At 46.7% G+C, this 19710-nt stretch overlaps 1 protein-coding gene across 1 annotated transcript in view; it reads left to right on the plus strand.

Annotated features, from left to right (window-relative positions):
- LOC142767123 (homeobox protein lin-39-like) overlaps positions 1–15355 on the plus strand; it is a 55843-nt gene extending 40488 nt beyond the window's left edge. Inside the window, exon 5 of the mRNA XM_075868348.1 lies at positions 15025–15355. Coding sequence (XP_075724463.1) covers positions 15025–15207 — 183 coding nt within the window. The 3' untranslated portion in view covers positions 15208–15355. The remainder of the gene's footprint in view (positions 1–15024) is intronic.
- The last annotated feature ends 4355 nt before the right edge of the window (positions 15356–19710 follow it).

The raw sequence follows: 19710 nt of genomic DNA on the forward strand, positions 1-19710 counted from the left end.
CCTCGAGCATGCAGCGGAGGCGAACGAACGCTTGAAGTCACGTCACACGTGAGACATAAGCGCCTTGTGGCATTTTTTTTAGAAAAGAAAGCGCGTGGCTCTGAGACAGGTGTGTGCGCCCATCTCAGAGGTGATAAGGTGTTGAGCGCAAGGTGACGGATAGGTGCCACCACCGTCTCCATTTAGCAAAGCGTTGGAAACACTCAGCTTTCCGTGCAAGCGTTGCATGGTCAGCGCACCGAGATAAGCGCTATACGGTCCTTAAAATTACTTATGTATGCCTTTTTTATTAAAAAGCTCACACACAGAATATATACGTATTGTTATGATGCCACAGACGTGCGCGGTAGTTGCTTTTTAATTGACAATTTCCCAAGCATGAACACTCAAGCTTGAGCAACATAGGTGGGGGCTGTGGGTGGGTCGACCGTTTTAAATACCCAATGCCGTTAAGAGTGGACAAACAGACAAATGTACAGGCAGACAGACAGACCAAAATTTTTGCGTCAAAGGTCGCCAAGAAATACAATCATCTTTATTAAAAAAGATTGAGTGCATGTGGGAGAGGAACGCCAACCTAGCCGACCAAACTCTGCACCTGGAATCCACACTCGGCATGCTGTGCTTTTGCGATGTCGTCGACTCCGCCAATTTCGGCGCGATAGCGGCGCTCAGAACGAACAATGCTTCGCAATCACCTACAAGACTTCTTCAGCTTTCCTTTCCTACGACGCCCTGTCGCACCGCAAGAGCAAGCGATTGGGAAGATGGTGAAGGCGGTCACCATCTGTCTAGACCACCATAGTACAGACTGAACGTCACTGGTGCTGCGATGACTGTGGTCACTTTACAGTCGCGTTTTATTCATTTATGGTCACGCACTTACATTGTGAGTTTTACGGTGCTTAGTAAATACGTTGGGCGTTCTAAAAACGAACTTGGCATCGAACGAAAGACTTTAAGAAAAAAATTATTGAACGAACATGTGTGCGTGCCAGTTTGCAGTGGACTCTGCTTTCTGCTGCGGTCGCCGCTACCGCTGGTATTGTCAGTCAGTGCGCCCTCATGCGGCAGCTGCGTGCGTGAAGCACACGAAAGTGTTTTGCTGGGAGGGTGACAATTCGGACTGCCGGGGAGAAACTCGCCGGTGCGCAATCTCGAAGGCTATGGCCAGATCATATCTGTAATAAAGGTGTGCGAAGGATTCCATGGCATCATAACAGTGGCGTAAATTATGGGTAGGTCATGGGGACGTCAGGACCCCCCCCCCCCCCCCCCTGTTTTGAGGCTGGGCGGAGCGGGGGTGAGGAGTGGGGAGGGGACAAGCTACGCAAGTTTACCCGCTTGAAATTCATCTTCCCAATGTGCCATTTGAATTACTGGACACTCAAGGACAATGCACTTTCTACTAAACCAACTCGGAAATCCCAAACGCTTGTATTGAACAAAAACGATGTGTACTTAGAGCCCGTATACACCCTGAACAACACCTTTATGCATTTGCACAAAAAGTGCTTTCATTGTTATTGCATGCTTTAACCAGATTGATGCAGCTGCGAAAATGCTAGCACTTGCCTACGAGTCGCTATTAGAAACTTACTTCATTATCTGATGTGACCAGGTTGCGATATCTATGCTCTACTGTTATTATTATTATTAATATTACTATTATTATTATTATTATTATTATGGTTGTTTTTGTTGTTGTATGATAAATATTATTTTTTCTACATGTGAATGCATCATCTTAATTTCACATGATCAGAAGTAAGGCATATCTATTAAAATAAAACGGCTGTTAGTAATTTACGCCATGACATTATAAGACTGTCTCAAAAGAGAGACAAATTTCTCATGATGTCTACTTCTGCATAGATGTAGCATAAATTGACTGAAGACAATCTTGAGAGCTCATTTTTCATTGCTTGACGCATACCTAATGGAAACCAGCACACAATAAAAAGAAAGGTATAAGGGACGTTAGTTTCCCTGTCTTAAGTGTGTTGTTCACATTTTTATATAAATGTGCGAGAAGTAAAGGGAACAAACAGGCAACTTTCCAACGGCAAACACTGAACCACCCATCTTCAGGTGCAGGTTGAGACGGTTCCTAAGGTAGCAGACACAGAGTTGACCTACTACTCCAGAGAAAATGTTCCTCAGAGGGCCACTGCGTTAGAACCTTTATCAACGTTAGTGCCACTATGATGGAATGACACTGAGCTTCCGAGTGGTCTCACTCCCACTTACCGCAGCATGCTTCAATCACCACTGGTATTTTTATCTGTTTGCAGATCTCCGTTTTATCGCAGGAAACTGTCACATAAAGTAGACATGTTGCATGGATGACGAGACACTACAATTCGAACGATGCGCTAGCAAGCCGGCGATATCGGCCGACCAGCCACGCCGTTGAATTCAAATATTGATACGCTAAGGAAATAGCGGTTCCTTCTAGTAACAAGAGCTTCAAACACCTTTTTTACCGCACAGTAAATTGCATGATTGATGAATATGTGGGGTTTAACGTTCTGAAACCATCATATGATTATGAGAGACACCGTAGTCAGGGAAGGGTGGGCTCCGAAAATTTCGACCACTTGGGCTTCGTCAACGTGCTCCCAAATCTGAGCACACGATCCCACAGCATTTCCGTCTCCATCGAAAATGCTGTCAGCGCAGCCTGATTCGATCCCACGACCTGCGGGTCAGCATCCGAGTAGCTTATGCAGTCGACCAGTCTGTTGGGGCCAGTGAATTGCATAAAAAATTACATAAAAGACTATTGCATTTTCCTAATAGTAGTTCATGTAAACATACCACAGATTATGTTTATTTGTAATTCGCGAACACGCTTGTTTATAATGTCTACTGGGAAGATCTGACTGTTGTAAACTCTTACGACTAGCGCCCCGCCATGGTGGTCTAGTGGCTAAGGTACTCGGCTGCTGATCCGCAAATTGTGGAATGAAATCTCGGCTGCGGCGGCTGCATTTTCGATGCAGCCGAAAACGCTTTAGGTCCGTGTGCTCAGATTTGGGGGCACGTTAAAAAAAGCCAGGTGGTCGGAATTTCCGGAGCCCTCCACTACCGCATCTTACGTAATCATATGGTGCTTTTGGGACATTAAACCCACATATCAGTCAATAAATAAAACTCACATAACTAGCGGGCCTCTTAAGTATTGTGATAGCATCATTGACATCATTCCAAGATTTGAGTGCTTTAGTGGTTATAGCTTTTGCAGCTCAGCTTTTCCTCTGAGATGTTATTAATGCGACAGCATAAAAGAACCTTCTTCGCAAACATGCCGGCGTCGGTGTCGTTGGTTGTGAGTGAAAGATCATCATCTTTGCTTGGCCGAAAATTTGAGAAAGATGCAATAACGTCAATAATAAAAAAGTCTGGGTCTGAGTGTGAATCGAACTGTGGTCGTGTGTGTGGCAAGCAGGTGTTCTGCCACACAGTCACCCCTCTGCATGTGAATACAGTGAAAATAACTTAATCTGCTTTCAAACGCAGTAAAGGTAACTTTGACGCTTTACAAACAAACGCGTCCTGTGTGTTTCACAATACAATATAGAATATCACCGTAAAAACTGGCCGCGTATCTGCATGTTTCACTGCAAATGTCGTCGAAAGACAACACTGTTGCTTCAGGAGGGAGTAAATGAAACGATTCTTTGATGTTCTGCGCAAGAAAATTGATAGATTGGACTCTGCAAGCTACATGGATGGATGTATCAGGCCATGCCCTGTAGATCAGGCGCGGCTTACGACACCTAGCCACAACAAATTTAGGTACAATCACTATGTGTTTAGGCATTGAATTTCACTCACGCTTCGATTGAAGCCACGAATCAGTTAGCCTCCTCTTGGTTATTTCTACCCGTTTCAAGTCTATTTTGCCTTCACTGTTTTAAATTCATAATGCTTTGAAAAGTTGGGCGCCATTTTCTTGACTATAAGGTCGAACCTTTTAGAGAACATTGTGAAATGTTCGGCCATTTCCTCCTCCTCTCCGCACGCACCACACACCGTGTCGGTGCCTTCGTATTTGGCTCGCTACGTCATGGTCCGCAATACTCCTGTTCTGGGCCGGAACAGGAGGGAACTACCTCAACAATTATGGTAGATCTTTTCTTTTGCATATGCCTGCTTGAAAATTTGGTAGGTCTCCAGTGGTGATTACGTAAGCATTCCAATCTTCCATATGTGCCTTCCTGTTTCCTTCACCTTCTCCTTAACCGAGGTTTCCTTTTGGCTTGGTATTCTGCTGTTGTCGAAATACTTGCTTGACAAATTTCAAGTTCGCTTTTTTCATTTAGTGTCAACATTTTTCATGTACAAGTAGCTGAAAACTTTCCTAGCCTAACGCTCCTCTCATGTTTTTTTCAATCGTAACTCGAACTCTATCTTGCTGCTAGCTTCCCTGCACTCGAACGGTGTCCATCCCATGTCACCCTGTACTCCGTGATTTGGGGTCTTACCGTCTGCTCCCAAAGGAAGCCCACCTATGCCATGTTGCTTAATTTCTCTCCCAAGTACTGACCGAGCTTATTTGTAATCTTGGTTGAACCTTTGATCTCACACACTAGACCGCATTACCGAAAGTCAAACGCTGGACCATGACACCTTTACAAATCCCTCTCACAATGTAATACCTATTGTAGTTCCACAGTTCCCTATTTTTTTCATATCTGCATTTCTGTCATCTTTAGTCATTACGTATCTTTCGTGCTCCCTTAGATACTATGCCCTGTTGTTTATCAATAGCCAAAATATTTTTATTTATCCACTCTTTCTAGCAAGACTTTCTGTATCTTATGCTCACTGCTTTCGTTACCAATAAAAATTATGATTGCAGATTTTTCCCGACTGAACTTCAAATTTAACCTATCTACCTCTTTACCGGTGATGACTATCAATCCTTGTAGGTCGTCTTTGCTGTCAGCTAATAATGCTATACCAGCTGCATAAATCAATGCTGGTAATGAATGACTGTTCAACATGTTTTCTTGCTAGACAAAAGAGAGGTTGAAGCCGAGTCGACTCCCCGATAATTTGGCTTCTACTTCCTGTAGATAAAGCATAAATTACAAAGGTGACAAGAAAGATCCATGCTGAAGCCCGCGTTGTATCTCGATAGGTTAAGATACCTATTTTTCCCACTTTATGACTACCTTGTTACTTTTATAGGTATCTTTTGGAAGGCTAGTTTTATTATATTCTACAATTAGTATGTCCAGTATTTATCCCAAGTCTTCTTGAATCACATTATCGTAGGCTCCCCTGATATATAGAAATGCCAGCCACATGGGCCTGCGTTCTTTTTCTGCTAATTCAATACACTGCAACAATGAAAAGACATTGTCTTTCAATGTTCCTTGTTTACGGAACCCATTTTGTAGTTTTCCTAGCACCCACTCATTCTCCACCCGTGTCTGTAGTCTTTCCTTTACTATCTGCATCACCAGCCTGAAGTACTGACGTCACTGTCATAGGACGGCAGTTGTTTATATCAGCTTTGTCCCCCTTTCCCTTATCGATCATGCTGACCCTGCTTAGTACCCACCCATTGAGGGCCTCACTATTCATTATTGCTTTGCTCGCTGCCTCTCCCAATGTTTGCTCTGCGTGAGACGTGAGCGCCATCTGGCAATATTCTTGAAAAATAAAGTGATGCGCACAATTGCCAGTCTTTTTCATCGCGCGAACACAGGGAAAAAGAGACAGGGTAGACTAAAGCCCCTGCTTCCACTCTTGAAAGAATAGCCTCCGATATAGCGAAGCGCACGATGTGTGCGCGTAATCTCGGATGCCATAATTAGTAGAAGGCGATGGGTAGGAATGAAGGACAATGACAACAAGAAAGAAGGCAGGGAGGTTAACCAAGCACATGCCTGGTTTGATACCCTACGCTGGCGAATGGAAAGGGGGAGGCGATGAGTAGATACCCAAAACAACAAAACAGAGGAAGCACCCGCCTTTTCGTGCATGGCATTGCAGTGTTGGCGCAAAGTGACAAATGCTACGTTCTTTAAAATTACTTATGTATGCCTTTTATACTATAAGAAACACGCCAGAAATACTGATGTGTTGATGTTGTGCCTCAGATACGCACAAAATTTTCTTTTATTCGACAATGCCGACACGTATAAAACTGAAACCAGACCAATCCTCACAATATCACTGGTCAACCACTGCAAAAGGCACTCACGCTACTTCGTCCTTAAGACCATGTAGAGGGTGCATAGGAAGCTTTAAAATATTTCATTCACTAATTGTTTGAAGTACGCACCAGAAACAGAATATTACTATCACGTTTAACTCTTAAACGCGAAGGTTAAGGGTCCCCAATTTTATTGACTCCACGATTGCAGATTCCGTGCCTGTCGGTGACAACTTTCAAGTTTTTTTCTTCACTTTAGTTTCGTCTTATCAATATAACATTGTGAACGATACGCGTAAAGGAGTACCTCTCATATTCCTTGGTTTTATAATATACTGTTTACGATGCGAAGCATCCTATTGTCCAGCTCAATTCGGCGCGCTGCGTGACTACCATTACTGTGCATTAGCGTTCCTTTCCTTTTTCCTCCTCTTCTAGGCTCCAACCCTCTTGCTGCTTTAAGCATTGCTTCCAGTGAAGTTTCTACCACCAATTAACATTCGTGCCCACTCCATCTTTTACGCTCTCTCCTTCTCTCTCCCGCCTCACATCACCAACGCAGGTACCCAATTTCCTCTAGGTGGTGTTGAGGTGCCGCCTGCTAGTCTACAATCGCTTCCGCTCTTTTTCGTGTATACTTTCATTACTTCGGTTCAGCCCTACCAAAGCTACGGGGTGTGAGAAAGCCACATGCTTGCGCAGTGAAACAAAGTCCCAGGTATGTTTGCCTCGAAAGTGGCATGGTTTTTTAAAGTTGGTGTTTGGTGCGTGTAACGCCACATTGAGACGCAAATTGTTCTTCTTCACTGCATTTATTTCCTACGCATTTATTATTTCTGTCGGTTACCGGTGGTAACTAAGGTTTCGAATCAACATGACAGCACCCATGAGGAAGCTACCGCCCGCTTCGATCCGAACTTGGTCCTGCTGAACGCCGACAGTGCTGACAGCAACAAATAAATTGTGAAATCAGCCATTCGTTTAACCCTACTTTGAGAAGTAAGCATCAGGTACATTCTCGCGCAGCTGTACCTGATAATCCTAATGCGCCAAGCTCAGGACTTGGGCTGTGCCGCTATATCAAGAACGCTGCGTCTCCGAGAATTGGACATGCAACCTCTCAGAGCGTTCTGCGAGTGTCGGATGCACCTTTGGTGAAACAATAAAATATAAAAAAGAAGCATTTGGGCGAGAGACGAGAAGGAACGTGTCTATATAGAAGCAGTCGTGCCAGAGCCACGAACAGCGTCGGAGAGCCACAAAGTGAAGTTATACGCTGGCATGAGCCTATACCTGTCTTATGCAGGGCCACAAATTATATTGTTAAGACGCCAAACTTCCTAAAGCTGAAGTGTGATGGCATGTTTGACAGTTTTACTTAATTTTTAAAACTGAAAAACCATCCGTGTTACATGCAATGAGCATGTAGTGACAACTCAACGAGCCGACGCCGCGAAGACGGTGAGCAGACAACACTGCGCAGATGAATACATGAGGAAGAGCTAATCGCCTTTTCTAATATTGGCTGGGGGCCCTCTAGCCTCCGTAGTGCTGAAGGGGACTTCTGAAACAAGATATAGTCATCTTTACTTGCAGCGTTTAAACACCATTTCGCAAGCGGACCCCCCCACCTTCTCTCACTGCCTCGCAAAACCGACGCAGGCAGCGTCTCGTATTCTGCGCCTGCCCGCCAGCAGGCTAGTGCCCGTTCGGTGCCACCTAGTAGTGATTACAATGCATCTCCTGTTGCACCTGTGGCGGCACTTTCCGCTGAGGCCGTGCCACAATTGCAATATTATCCGAGAGATGCAATCGTCGCCTCGCTGCAGCTCACTCTGCGGGCGGTCGGTGAACTTCTCCCATTTGACAGTCTGCTAAAAGTCACCTGCCGCCAGGCTGGTGGCTTGCAGAAAACATCCAGCCATCATGGCTAGTCAAGGGCCCACCCATCGCCCACGTGTTTTCCAGTGGAACACCAACTCGTTGCGGCGGCCTCACTTGGAACCTTAACAGCGCTTGCCTGAAGACGAGTACAATGTACTCACTCTGCAGGGAGTGTACGTCAATAGCGAGACTCCACGGCTGCCTGGATTTGTCTGCTACTGCAGTACCACATGCTGCACTGTTTCCGGATGCTACGATGAGCCATGCCTGGTGGGTGGCCATCCCCAAGAAGCTGCCCCATGTGCTGTGTACGTGCGTACTTCTGATGACCTCACAAGTGGCCCACAGGAATTCTGTGCTTTAAACGTGCGTCTTGGCTCCTGGGACACCACTGTGGCCAGCTTCTACTTGCGTTCAAACAAACCTTGAAACGCTTCCAGCCTGCTTCCCTTGTTCTTCGCCTGGGCGATTATTTTCTCCCCTGGGGGAACTTCAACGGCAACCATATGGCCTGGGATGGAGATGTTGTGCTCTGGACGAGCCACTGCGGATGTCATCCTTCGTGCAGGCCTCGAGATTTTGAACACTGGGGAGTTCACCTTTGTGCGCAAAGGAGTGCGTACTGCTATTGACATTAGTGTCGCAACAGATCATTGTGCGTGCACCTGGTCGAACAGTCCAGACACCTGGGGATCAGATCACTTACCGATTTTTCTGAACACCAACACTGTGCCCTCCCTCAGGAGCCGGGTTAGCTGTACGGTCAATTCGGGCATATTTCAACGTCTAAGTGGCACTCCTTTGGAGAGCGACTTCATGCAGCATGCAATCGCCAGTGCTAAAGCGGCTACCGTAGTGTCGAAAACCAAGCCCGGACGTCCCGTTCCTGACCTCAAGCAGCTACAGTTGTGGGCCACGCGTAGAAAGCCGGAGCTCCATGCCATTCGTAGTTCCACGGCAGAAGATTGGACAGCCTTCAGGCGGCAAAGCGCCGTCTGTAGACGCCATGCCAACCGACAATGGAAGCAAAGCTGGGAGGGCGTCTGCAGTACCATCTCGAGCCGTCGACGCAGTTCCACTGCGTGGTGGCTTCTGCGATCGCTGCAGCATGGGCGAGCCATTCGTCATTTTATACTGGCCGTGGACATCTCTCTAGATATCACGGAAGTCGCTCTGGTGGACCTCATGCCGAGTAACTTTGCTACTAGACTACCAGGACTACCAGCAGACGCCCGACTCTGACAGACCAGTATGTATACCCCATATACCCATATACACCACCCTGCCTTTACCATTGAGAGAGTGGCAGCCCTGGGCAATGAACAATTCCTGCCCCATGAACTGACTGCGCCTCAACCGCTCGAAGCGGCGAAGCCCACCGGGAGCAGGTGGAATCACGTTCCAGATGCCCCGCAATCCGGCACACAGTGAGATGGCCCAGCTGCTTGACTACTTCAAGGACATCTGGAACAGCGGACAGCTACCAGAGTCCTGGCTTACTGCCATCATCGTGCCGATTCTACAAGCGCGTAAGCCAGCGTCGGCCCTTTCATCCTACATGCCTGTCTCTCTTAACTCAGCCGCCTGCTAGGTGATGAAAGACATTGTCTTGGCCCAACTCGAGCGGATCGCTGGGGCCCTGGTTTACTTTCCCGAGCACCAGACTGGATTCCGGTGCCTCCGCTGCACAGCAGACTCGCTTAGTGACGTCGTCTCGACAGTGGAGCACGCAAGAAGCATGAAAGAGGTGGCCCTTTTAGTGCTTTTGGACGAGCATAATGCACTTGATGGCCTGCCGCACCGGGCAGTCATGCGGGCGCTAGAAGCCCTGGGCGTGTACGGCCACATGCTGTGCATTGTGCAGGGCTTTCTGTTGGGCCAATTTTTCCACGTGAGAGTCGGCCACGCGCTCAGCTATCCCCAACTGGTATCGGCAGTGGTGTCACAGGGTTCTGTACGGAGCCCCTTATTCAACATTGCATTGGCACGCCAGCCAGCTGTCATTCCTTCCAGCCAGCGCTACCCAGTCCATTGTTTCATATACGCTGGCCACGTTGCTTTTGTGGAACTGGGCCCCTACTATGAATCTGCTAACTGTCCGATCTTGCCTGCAAAGTGAACTAAATGCTGTAGTAGGTCATGTCACATCTGAAGGTCTGGCTGTCTCGCCGGCCAAAACCAAAGCACTTCTTGCGCACCCCAGACCAAGAACGCGCAGCAAAGTGACCCGTCTAGCCATCGAGGGCACCACAACACCGTGGGAGAATGCGCTGAACTATCTCGGGCTTCGCATTGACGATCGGCGCTCCTGGGCGCTCGCAGTCAAGAAAGCCATATGCATGGGGAATAGAACCCAGAAGGCAGTGAATGGCATTTTCCTCGGTGGTCGCGGCTGCTCACCATACTGACCTCTTCGTCTTTACACAGCAGCAGCAACATCACGGCTGCTGTACGCGTTCCTTGTGGTAGCACTTCCTCGGTGGCTTTCGGAGTGCCTTTAGTTACTGCATACGGGCTTCATTCACTGTGTCCTCGGCCTGCCGCAGTACTCTCAGATCGCAGCCACCTTGACAGAGGCAGGTGGCTGGCCGCTCTCCCTGCCCCTGAAGCAACGTGGGCTTCGATACATTGATTGGCTTGCCCAAAACCCTGATGGGTGCCCCCTGCTTGCCCGGCTGCAAAGTCTACCAGGATCTTGATGAGCGAGCTGCTGCGGATCTATCAAGCAGCTGTGGGAACAGTGCCCGCAGCCGTCTCTCTTCCCCGCCAACAGAAAAACCACTGGCTATCAAGACTGGTTCGGGAGGCTTCTCCAAGCGTCGCTCACCCATTTGCGCACTAAAGCAGGAATCTGCCTCCGAAACAGAAGAAGAGCTGGCTGGAAGGCTTATTGCGTACACGGACGGCTCCGTCATCCGAGACACAGGCTCAGCCACAGCTTCCTGCGTTATGCCAGCACTTGGTTGAACGGCCTCCTGACGTCTGCCTTTTGTGGCCTGCTCTACCGGTGCACAGACGGCGGGTATCCACCTGACAGTTGACCTCCTGGCAGCAAACCCCCCAACGTGCCCGTGGCTGTCGCGTGTGACTCAAGAGCTGCGTTGCTAGACTTGGCAAAGCCAAATCTAGCAACGCAGGTGCTCATCACCAAACTGCATGCCCTCCTTGCCAGTGGCGTAAATGCCTCTCTGCACTGAGTCCCATCCCAGGTGGGAATCCAGGGAAACGAGCAGGCTGACACCCTGGCGAAAGAAGCACATCTCTCTGGCGTTCCTGTGTGCCGTACTAAGGTCGCCTCAGATTTTTCAAGGCTCCCATTGAGGAGGCTGTTGCTACGCTGCTATCTTGACGATCGTGTAGCAAGGATGGAACCACCAACTCGGCTGCCTGACGGGCGTTTCACCAGCAGAGAGAGAGGGATCCCTGCTACTTTGCTCACGCATCGGCTGCCCCTGGCCTGCGGCCCGGCGTTACCGTCTTGGCAGAGCCTCGTCTCCTGCGTGCACTGCGTGCGGAGATCATGAAACTATGGAGCACCTGTTGTCTGTTTGCCCAGTGCTTTGCACACAACTGGCGCCTTGCTCGCCGCACTTCGTCACCACGGTCTCTCCGTGGCTACACAGAGGGATCTTCTGTTTCCTGCACGGCACCACACCCAGGACTTCAAGGTGGTTTTTCGCTTCCTTGAAGACACTGGACGAGACAACCGGCTATAGAAGCCACTCACTACGTCGTTGGTCATGGATGCCATTTCTCTTCTTCTTCTCTCTTCTTCACATGTTTATTACCCTCTTCCCCTCCCCCCTACAGGCGCTGAGCTGCTCTCCCACTTAGAGCTGCAGAAGTCACGTCTTTTCCTTTCCTGATTCTCTCTCTTTCTCTCTAGTGTTCTACGCTCGCTCCCTCATCTATGTTCTTCCATTCCAGCGACTGTAGGCAGCGCACCGGAAGATTGAAATGGTGGACGAGATGGTGACGTCGCAAGCGTTTACTTCAGCGTCGTAGAGCGTGAAGACGCGTTCATTGGTTTATGACTACTGAGAGACCGAACTACGTCACAGTTTTACCACCATGTGACGGCTTCGGGGAACGGCTACATGGCGCCACCTGCGTAGCTGGAATGACCGAATCCTCTAGGCACATGTTTCTGCGGTGTTTCCTCTCCATTGTTTATTTGTGTCCCCTACTCCTTTTTTAGGCTCCTTCCATCTCTCGCTTTGCAACGCGAACATAGGCAGCGTCTGCTAGCGAGCTTCTTGATTGAGAAAGCTGACTGCTCGCGTTAATTGTTCTTTGGCCACCCCGTATACGTAGGAACTGGATCTTGACCTCCAAGGAGGTGCCGGTGGCAGATCTCTCCTGTGCGTTTTTGAAGAACGAAAATTCGCAGCGTGCGTGTTAACGAAAAGGGGACTGTGGGTCTCTGTGTCCAACCTGACTGTTCCGTCTCTGATTGCCCATTAGCAGTGATTGGCATGTTCCAGTAGGAAACACTCGTCTATCACTGCCTGCTTTACGCTTCCCCAGGTTTCTCTTCAAAGCAACGCTGCGATGAGCGCCAGCGTCGACGCTGCCGCCAGTGTAAAGGCTGATGCACACCGGCAGCTAGTAGCGGTCGCGCAACCAATCGCGACTGGCGACCAAAAAGCGACTGATGTTCACACCAGCAGAGGCTGCATGCGAGCGTCCGGAAGTCGCAAAACAGGAAAGTCACGTCCAGACCTTGTTGTCAGCGAGAACTCTGGAGACCGGCGCCGATGAGCTGATCGCCGCCAGCTGAGCGAAAGGAGAAAACCGAGGGCGCCGCATTTATTGTTTTCGTCCATTCTCGCATAACTTTCTCACCAGCGTCAAGTTCGATTCAAGCGAAGAACAATAATTGTCATGTTGCTGGTCCGCTGTGCCATGGTGTCAGCGCAGGCTTCACAGATGCGCCCAAAGAAAAAAAAATGCCGGTAGTGGTTGTGACCGTCCTTTCGATCGTTGGATTGGTCGGAGTTGGAGGGAGTTGGCCGGTGTGCACCAGCCTTTGCGTTAGCACTCGCTGCTTTTCATGTGCAAATGTTCCCTTTAGTGGCACATGGTGTGATTTTTTAATAACACGTAGCATGCACAAGTCGTTCATGAGATACCTTTACAACTTTATTTGTGTTGTGTATTATTTACTGATATTATCCCACATGCGCTGCTCGGGCGTCTGTTGGCGCATAATCGTTTACATAAGCGGTTGTGCGTTCCGCGCAACACACTTGGTATATGACCAAAGTTCTCAGCATTTTTAATTTTATGTCTTCGTGCTTTTTTTCACTTTTCAAGCGCTAAAAATGCATTAAGCTTTTTTGAACTGGCCATGCTAATTACGTTAGAATTTGCTACACTTATCCAGGTTTTTCACTCTACTCGCGACATAGGATGAGTGGCGAGTAAACTCCTAACCACATGCACGCTATTTCGTAGCGACAGCGAGAAGTGGCATCGACAAACTTGCTCCGTCACGCCATCACGCCGCGACGGCTGCCACCGCATATTGGCGACAAAGTGTAATTGTTCTTTGGTTAAAACTATCGCATGCATACCCTTATATTTCAAATGGAATTTTAACATTTCGTCAATGAAAGTATGTCAAATTGAGTCTGGTCTTGTATGGCATAAGGAAGCCACGAAAGCATTTTACGACCTTTTTTTGCAATATTTAGTTTAACCGTGACGCACTGCGCAGAAGTGTACGCTACAACGGCTACGACGCAGTTGGTATGAAGATTTCGCATTGTAGCAAGCAACCCAATTGTAACAAGCTACCGTCGAGGCGTCAACAATAACCTTCGATAACAATATTTACAAGAAAATACGGCCGCTCTATCAATCTCCACGTGAGATGCGAATGTTGAAAAGGTGGTTGATACCTTGAATTATTTGAAGTACGCGCGAATAACAAGCAGAGCGAGCAAAATGCAAGCGAAGCGACGGCCACGAGCACAGCCACGTTGCCGAAAGTCACCACGCTAGCTTTCGAGCGACAAGCGATTTTTTCTGGTTTTTCAGAAACCAGCGACGCGACGAGAGGGGGCGCTGGACGAGCATCCGTGACAGCAAATCTTGTCGCTAGTTGCTGCCGCTTGTCGCCGTTGCAAAGAAATCACGTGCATGCGGTTAGAGCATAAAGGGGCCCTAAAACACTTTTTTCAAGTAACTATGTAATGAATTCACTCTAAGAGGTGATTGCCACTCGAATTGAACGGCAAAAAAGTTTTAGGAATCCCTCCAGTGCGAGAGGAGTGACAAAGATTTGTCACATGCTGCATTTAGATTCTGTCTTTTGTCCCGACGAACCGGAAGCCGGGCAGGAAAGGATGACAGGGGCGAAGAGAAATCGTCACACGCGCCGTGACCTTGAGCACATTTTTTATGCGCGTGTTTTTCAGTGTGATTGCGCCCGCACGCATGGACAAGTTATGGCAATCTTTGTAACGACCGAAAGCGCCACGTTCAAATCAGCCAATGACTGATAGATGGGCTTTATACAATTTTTTAGGGTCTATTGTCATTTTTTCAGAAAAGAGAAGACAGTTTAAGCTGACTTTCCTAATTAATTGTGAATTGCAGGCCGCGTGCTGCGCTAAAATATTTGGCTCGCGTGTTGTCGGGAGCCTCTACTACTGATCAGTAGCGTTTTCTTACCATATGCTCAAAATGTGTTGTAGGGCCCCTAAGTCCCACGAAGAAAGCCGAACGAAAGTTTGGACGTTATAAAAAAACAGTTTCAATCTTTTCCCCTAAGTCCCACGAAGGAAGCCGAACGAAAGTTTGGACGTTATAAAAAACAGTTTCATTCTTTTCCACCCCACTGTTAAAAGCCAGTGTGATTGCATGAGTGATGTTCAAGATTCGTAATATTTCTAGAAATGATAGTCTACAGAACCGTACAGCCATAAAACATTTGTAAGATTCCCAAATTATTTGCCACGCAGGTCAAGATATGGTTCCAGAACAGGCGCATGAAGTGCAAGCGGAGCCGAGCGGTGAGCAAAATCACTCGGGAGGCCCCACCTTCTCTACAGAGGAGTACCATTGTGCTGCAAGCTGAACGCGACCAAAGGCAGCATACGCCCACGTGTTGCTCAGTACAGTCCGACTACTGCTACAACCAGTAATGGGACTATGTCAATAATGCGCCAGTTCTGCTTCACCTGCTATATTGTAGGAGCTGCGCTGCTATGGAAAGGACTGCTGTAGTTACACGTTTTTATAAAAGGTGCTTCTATCAAGCTTCCTCGTGCACACAATAAATCATGCAAAATATTTTCATGTAGTAGCTTCAAATATTCTGAAATTGGGGCAAAACTTCAAAGACGCTTCCGCCTCATTTAAGGCGATAGCGTGGCCGAGACTCGTTAACGACAACTTCTCATTTGCTGGTTGAGCTTTGATCCTCAGAGTACACCTCAATCATGCCACGAAAAAAGAAACGTCTGTTCCCGTAACACTGGCTATTCCAAACTCTCCTAGAATGCGTGCATTCGTACTTCCCGGGTACTCACAAAGTGCCTACTACCCACATTGACAACTACTACACATTGCTAGGGAAATGGGCTTCATTGCACACTTTTAGGGTGAAAATTATAGACAATATAAATGCCCCGTAAGACGTGAAATTTGACCATCATCCGGCGACAACAGAAGGAACGTGACTTATGCAAAAAATCCCACTACGTCCATACACCATGATATTATGGCGCTATTATGCCGTCACAGGTTACCAAAATTTGTTGAGTCACTTTTACGGAATTACATGTCATTTTTTTTGGCCAGTGGTGAACTAATCTTGAAGGCAGTTGAAAACTAAGTAAGGCGTCTCCAATGCTGCAAGCATTGCAAAATCGTGTTAGGTGCAGAAAGCTTGCGGAGGGGGAAGGGGCAAAAACAAAGCATCGAAAATCTTTCTGCCTAATAAAGGAACGTAACATGTTAATACCGATGGAGACCAGACATTTCTTCGAACCAAAACAGTTTCTTAGAGGTGAAGTCTATTAGAGGTGACGCCAAATAGCAGTTTCTGTTCTTTAGGCGTTTTATGAAGATATTTTATAGACTGATGCTCGCCCAAGTGAGCAATATGATAGGCTTTTGCAGGCTATTTGAAACACGCTTCCAAAGAAAATATGTGGTTCACAGATCTTCTGAGAAGCTTTTGTTGAAAGTGCGTAGGAGACATGCTCTTGTTATTCCGTCTCACCCATGGAAGGCTTTTTTCAATCGAGCACATTCTCCAAAATGTTCTTGGGTCCTTGTCTTCAATCAACACCATGTCGCCCTGTGTGAGTGGTCTTGGTAGTCGCGGCTAAGCTTTGACTGTAGATACTATTTACTTGGTGCACTCTCGATGACATCTCTTCCACCAAACTGTTACTAGGTTGCATTTGCTTCGACACCATTGTAAAACCTTGTTTGTACGTCATGAAACTGTCGCCGTCCGCCCATGATGTCTGCCAGTGTTAGTGGTAGTGGTTTGTAACGTTCTTTATGTACGTAAGTTAATTGTCGATTGTTGAGTGCTCGATCAATCTCTACTACAATAGTGTGTAGCTCCTCTACCAAAGCTGTTCTTTTAGATTTTATGTATCGCATAGACGTCTCCAGGCTTCTTCTGAGGCACCTTCGAAATTCTCTCCACGACGGCGCACACTCGGCTATTGTTTTCCACTATATTTGGTGGCCACTGCAGTAATATTTTACAACCTGGTGTTCAATGGTATTGATCATCCAATCAACTTCTTTCAGACTTTTTCATAAATGTTTTGGTTTTGTCTGAGTAGACAGCTGCAAGCATTCTTCGACAAGCGGTAAACTTTCGGAATGCTTGTAGAAAACCTAACCGTGAAAAGTAGGAGGTAATCTCCGGGTGTACTGCTCTCGTTACCACTCAGGTAAATATCAATACATATTGTTTCACAATCTCATGCTTGTCCTTTCCATAATGAGTTCCTGTGAAGTCAACTCTCGTGACTTGGAATGGCTCTGCTTCGTTCACTCTGTCTGCCTGGAGTGGGGATATGTTTTGAGTAGTCAGTCTGGAATTACGCCTATTGCAGACGATACATCTGCTCAGAACTCCTTTCGCTGCTTGTTGACGCTGCAATATCCAGAGCGTATTCTGATGTTACGCCAGTGTCACTCGAACTCCTCCGTGTATTACCATCGGATGCACGCGACGCATTAGCAGCTCCGTAAAATGCCCATCCTTTGGAATAACTATGACGTGACTGCTTAATTCTTGGCTGCATCGCAGTCATCCCTTCTCTCTGATAATTCCGTCGTAATCAAGGTAGACTTCACGTCCAATAATTTCAAATGATATAACGCTTGAATAAGTCTCACCCTTTGTTTGGGTCAGTGGCCCTTGGATCTGTCTTATACAATACATCTTTGCATTTGGTATCTCTATTCCTGCCAAAATCACTTTGTGATTTTCTTTTCTTCTAAGGTTTATGAATCTCGACACCCATTATGTCACTCTTATAAGCCGTTTACATGATGAATACCATTCAACTTCTAAGATTGATTCATCTTGAGCTCTTCCCGTTCATTGGTAATATTGTGTTTCGTGTGCTCTTCTACATTTGCATTCATGCAAACTATGCTTGTGGTGTTCTTTTCCAGTGATATCCATTCGGGTTCGTGCCACCATACCTTCGTGTTTATTAACACGTTTGCGCTTATTTCTCGTGTGAGTGGGTCAGCCGGGTTATCTTCACTTTGAACGAATGACCAGCTTGCTTGAAAGGCTTTTTCTCTGATTTCTGTGATTTTGTTGGTAACAAACGAATCCCTTTTGCTTGCTCTTTTGACATAATGAAGCAGAATAATCGAGTCCGCTCTGCAGTATACTTTTGGAATTTTTTTTTGAAGTGACCTTTGAAGTTGTCGCATAATCTCGATGCTACCACTGCGGCCATCAGTTCAAGTCACGCCAATGTTAGCTCTTTAATATGAGCTACAGTGGTTTTATTGTGTAGCCTTTTTTCTGTGTTTCTTTTGCAGTACAATACTAATAAGTATGCTGCCGCTTCGTATGCTGTTAGGCTCAGGTCAGAAACACAAGCTGCTTGCATGCTTATACTGGTTGGTTCTTGCTTGCGTACCATTGGATGAATTCTAGAACACGAAGGTCCTCCGCTTGAAATATGAGGTTCCTCCACTTGTCACTTTCTTCTTCAGGAAGCTGGTCGTCCACGTGACGTTCTTTTTGCACAGACTGTGCAAGCCTATCTTTGAGCGTACTGTCATAAATACTGTCAAGTACGTTGGGAAGGGTGAGAACAAACCAAGCGGATCAAATATTGTTGCTGTTGCTTGTAACATTGCCCTTTTTGCCAAGTACCTACTATCACTAAATGAGTCAAACGTTTAAACTAGGAACCAAATATGTACTTTGAGTGTTTCTATATCGAACCCAGAAGCATCATAAGTTCTCTAGATCAAGTTTCTGTGTGAAAGCCGTCCCTTTCATTCCCATTTATTGTTTTGTTTATTCTCTATTTATTGGATCTCCACAATCTCATGTTTATTGCTGCCTCTCTGAACATTTGCTCTCTCTCTCTCTCTCTATATATATATATATATATATGTATATATATATATATATATATATATATATATATATATATATATATATATATATATACTCGTTAGATTATCAATCATTGTATCTACGCTAAGGTTGGTTTCCTCACTAAGAGCCGAGTACCTGTTCTGCAGCGACACTCTGAATTCCTGTACTTTCCCTCTCAGTGATAGCTCAATGATTGGATTCTTGCGTATCAGTTTTTGTCGTTCCTTCTTCAAGTCTAGGCGAATTCGAGACCGTACCATTCACTGCATCGTACCTTGCCAACCACTTCCACATTCTGCACAATTCCTGGGTGTGCAGTCATTATAAAGTCTATTTCGTTCTTATTTTCGCCATTAGGGCTCCTCCATGTCCACTTGCGGTTTTCTCGTTTTCGGTAGAATGTATTCAAAATCCGCCAATTATTGCGTTCTGCGAATTCTACTAGTAGCTCTCCTCTGGCGTTTCTAGTGCCGATGCCATAATCTCCTACTGCCTGGTCTCCAGCCTGCTTCTTCCCTACCTTTGCATTAAAGTTGCCCATCACTATAGTATACTGTGTTTTTACCTTACTCATTGCTGATTCCACGTCTTCATAGAAGCTTTCAACATAAGCGTCATCATGGCTGGATGTAGGCGCTAAGCCTGTACTACCTTCATCTTGTATCTTTTATTCAGTTTAATTACAATACCTACCACCCTTTCATTAATGCTATAGTATTGCTCTATGTTGCCAGCTATGTTTCTGTGAATTAGGAACCCCACTCCCAGTTCTCTTCTGTCTGCCAAGCCCCGATAGCAAAGGACGTGCCCATTATGTAGCACAGTATAGGCCTCATCTGTCCTCCTAACCTCACTGAGCCCTATTATAACCCATTTAACACCCTCTAGCTCCTCGAATAGTACAGCTAGACTTCCCTCACTAGATAAGGTTCTTGCGTTAAACGTTGCCAAGTCCAGGTTTTAAAGGCGGCCTGTAGTCCAGAGATTCTTGGCACCCTCTGCTGCGTTGCAGATCTGACCACCGCCATGGTCAGTTGCTTCGCAG

Source organism: Rhipicephalus microplus, chromosome 7 (genome assembly GCF_043290135.1).
Source record: "Rhipicephalus microplus isolate Deutch F79 chromosome 7, USDA_Rmic, whole genome shotgun sequence".
Classification (NCBI taxonomy): Eukaryota; Metazoa; Arthropoda; class Arachnida; order Ixodida; family Ixodidae; genus Rhipicephalus; species Rhipicephalus microplus.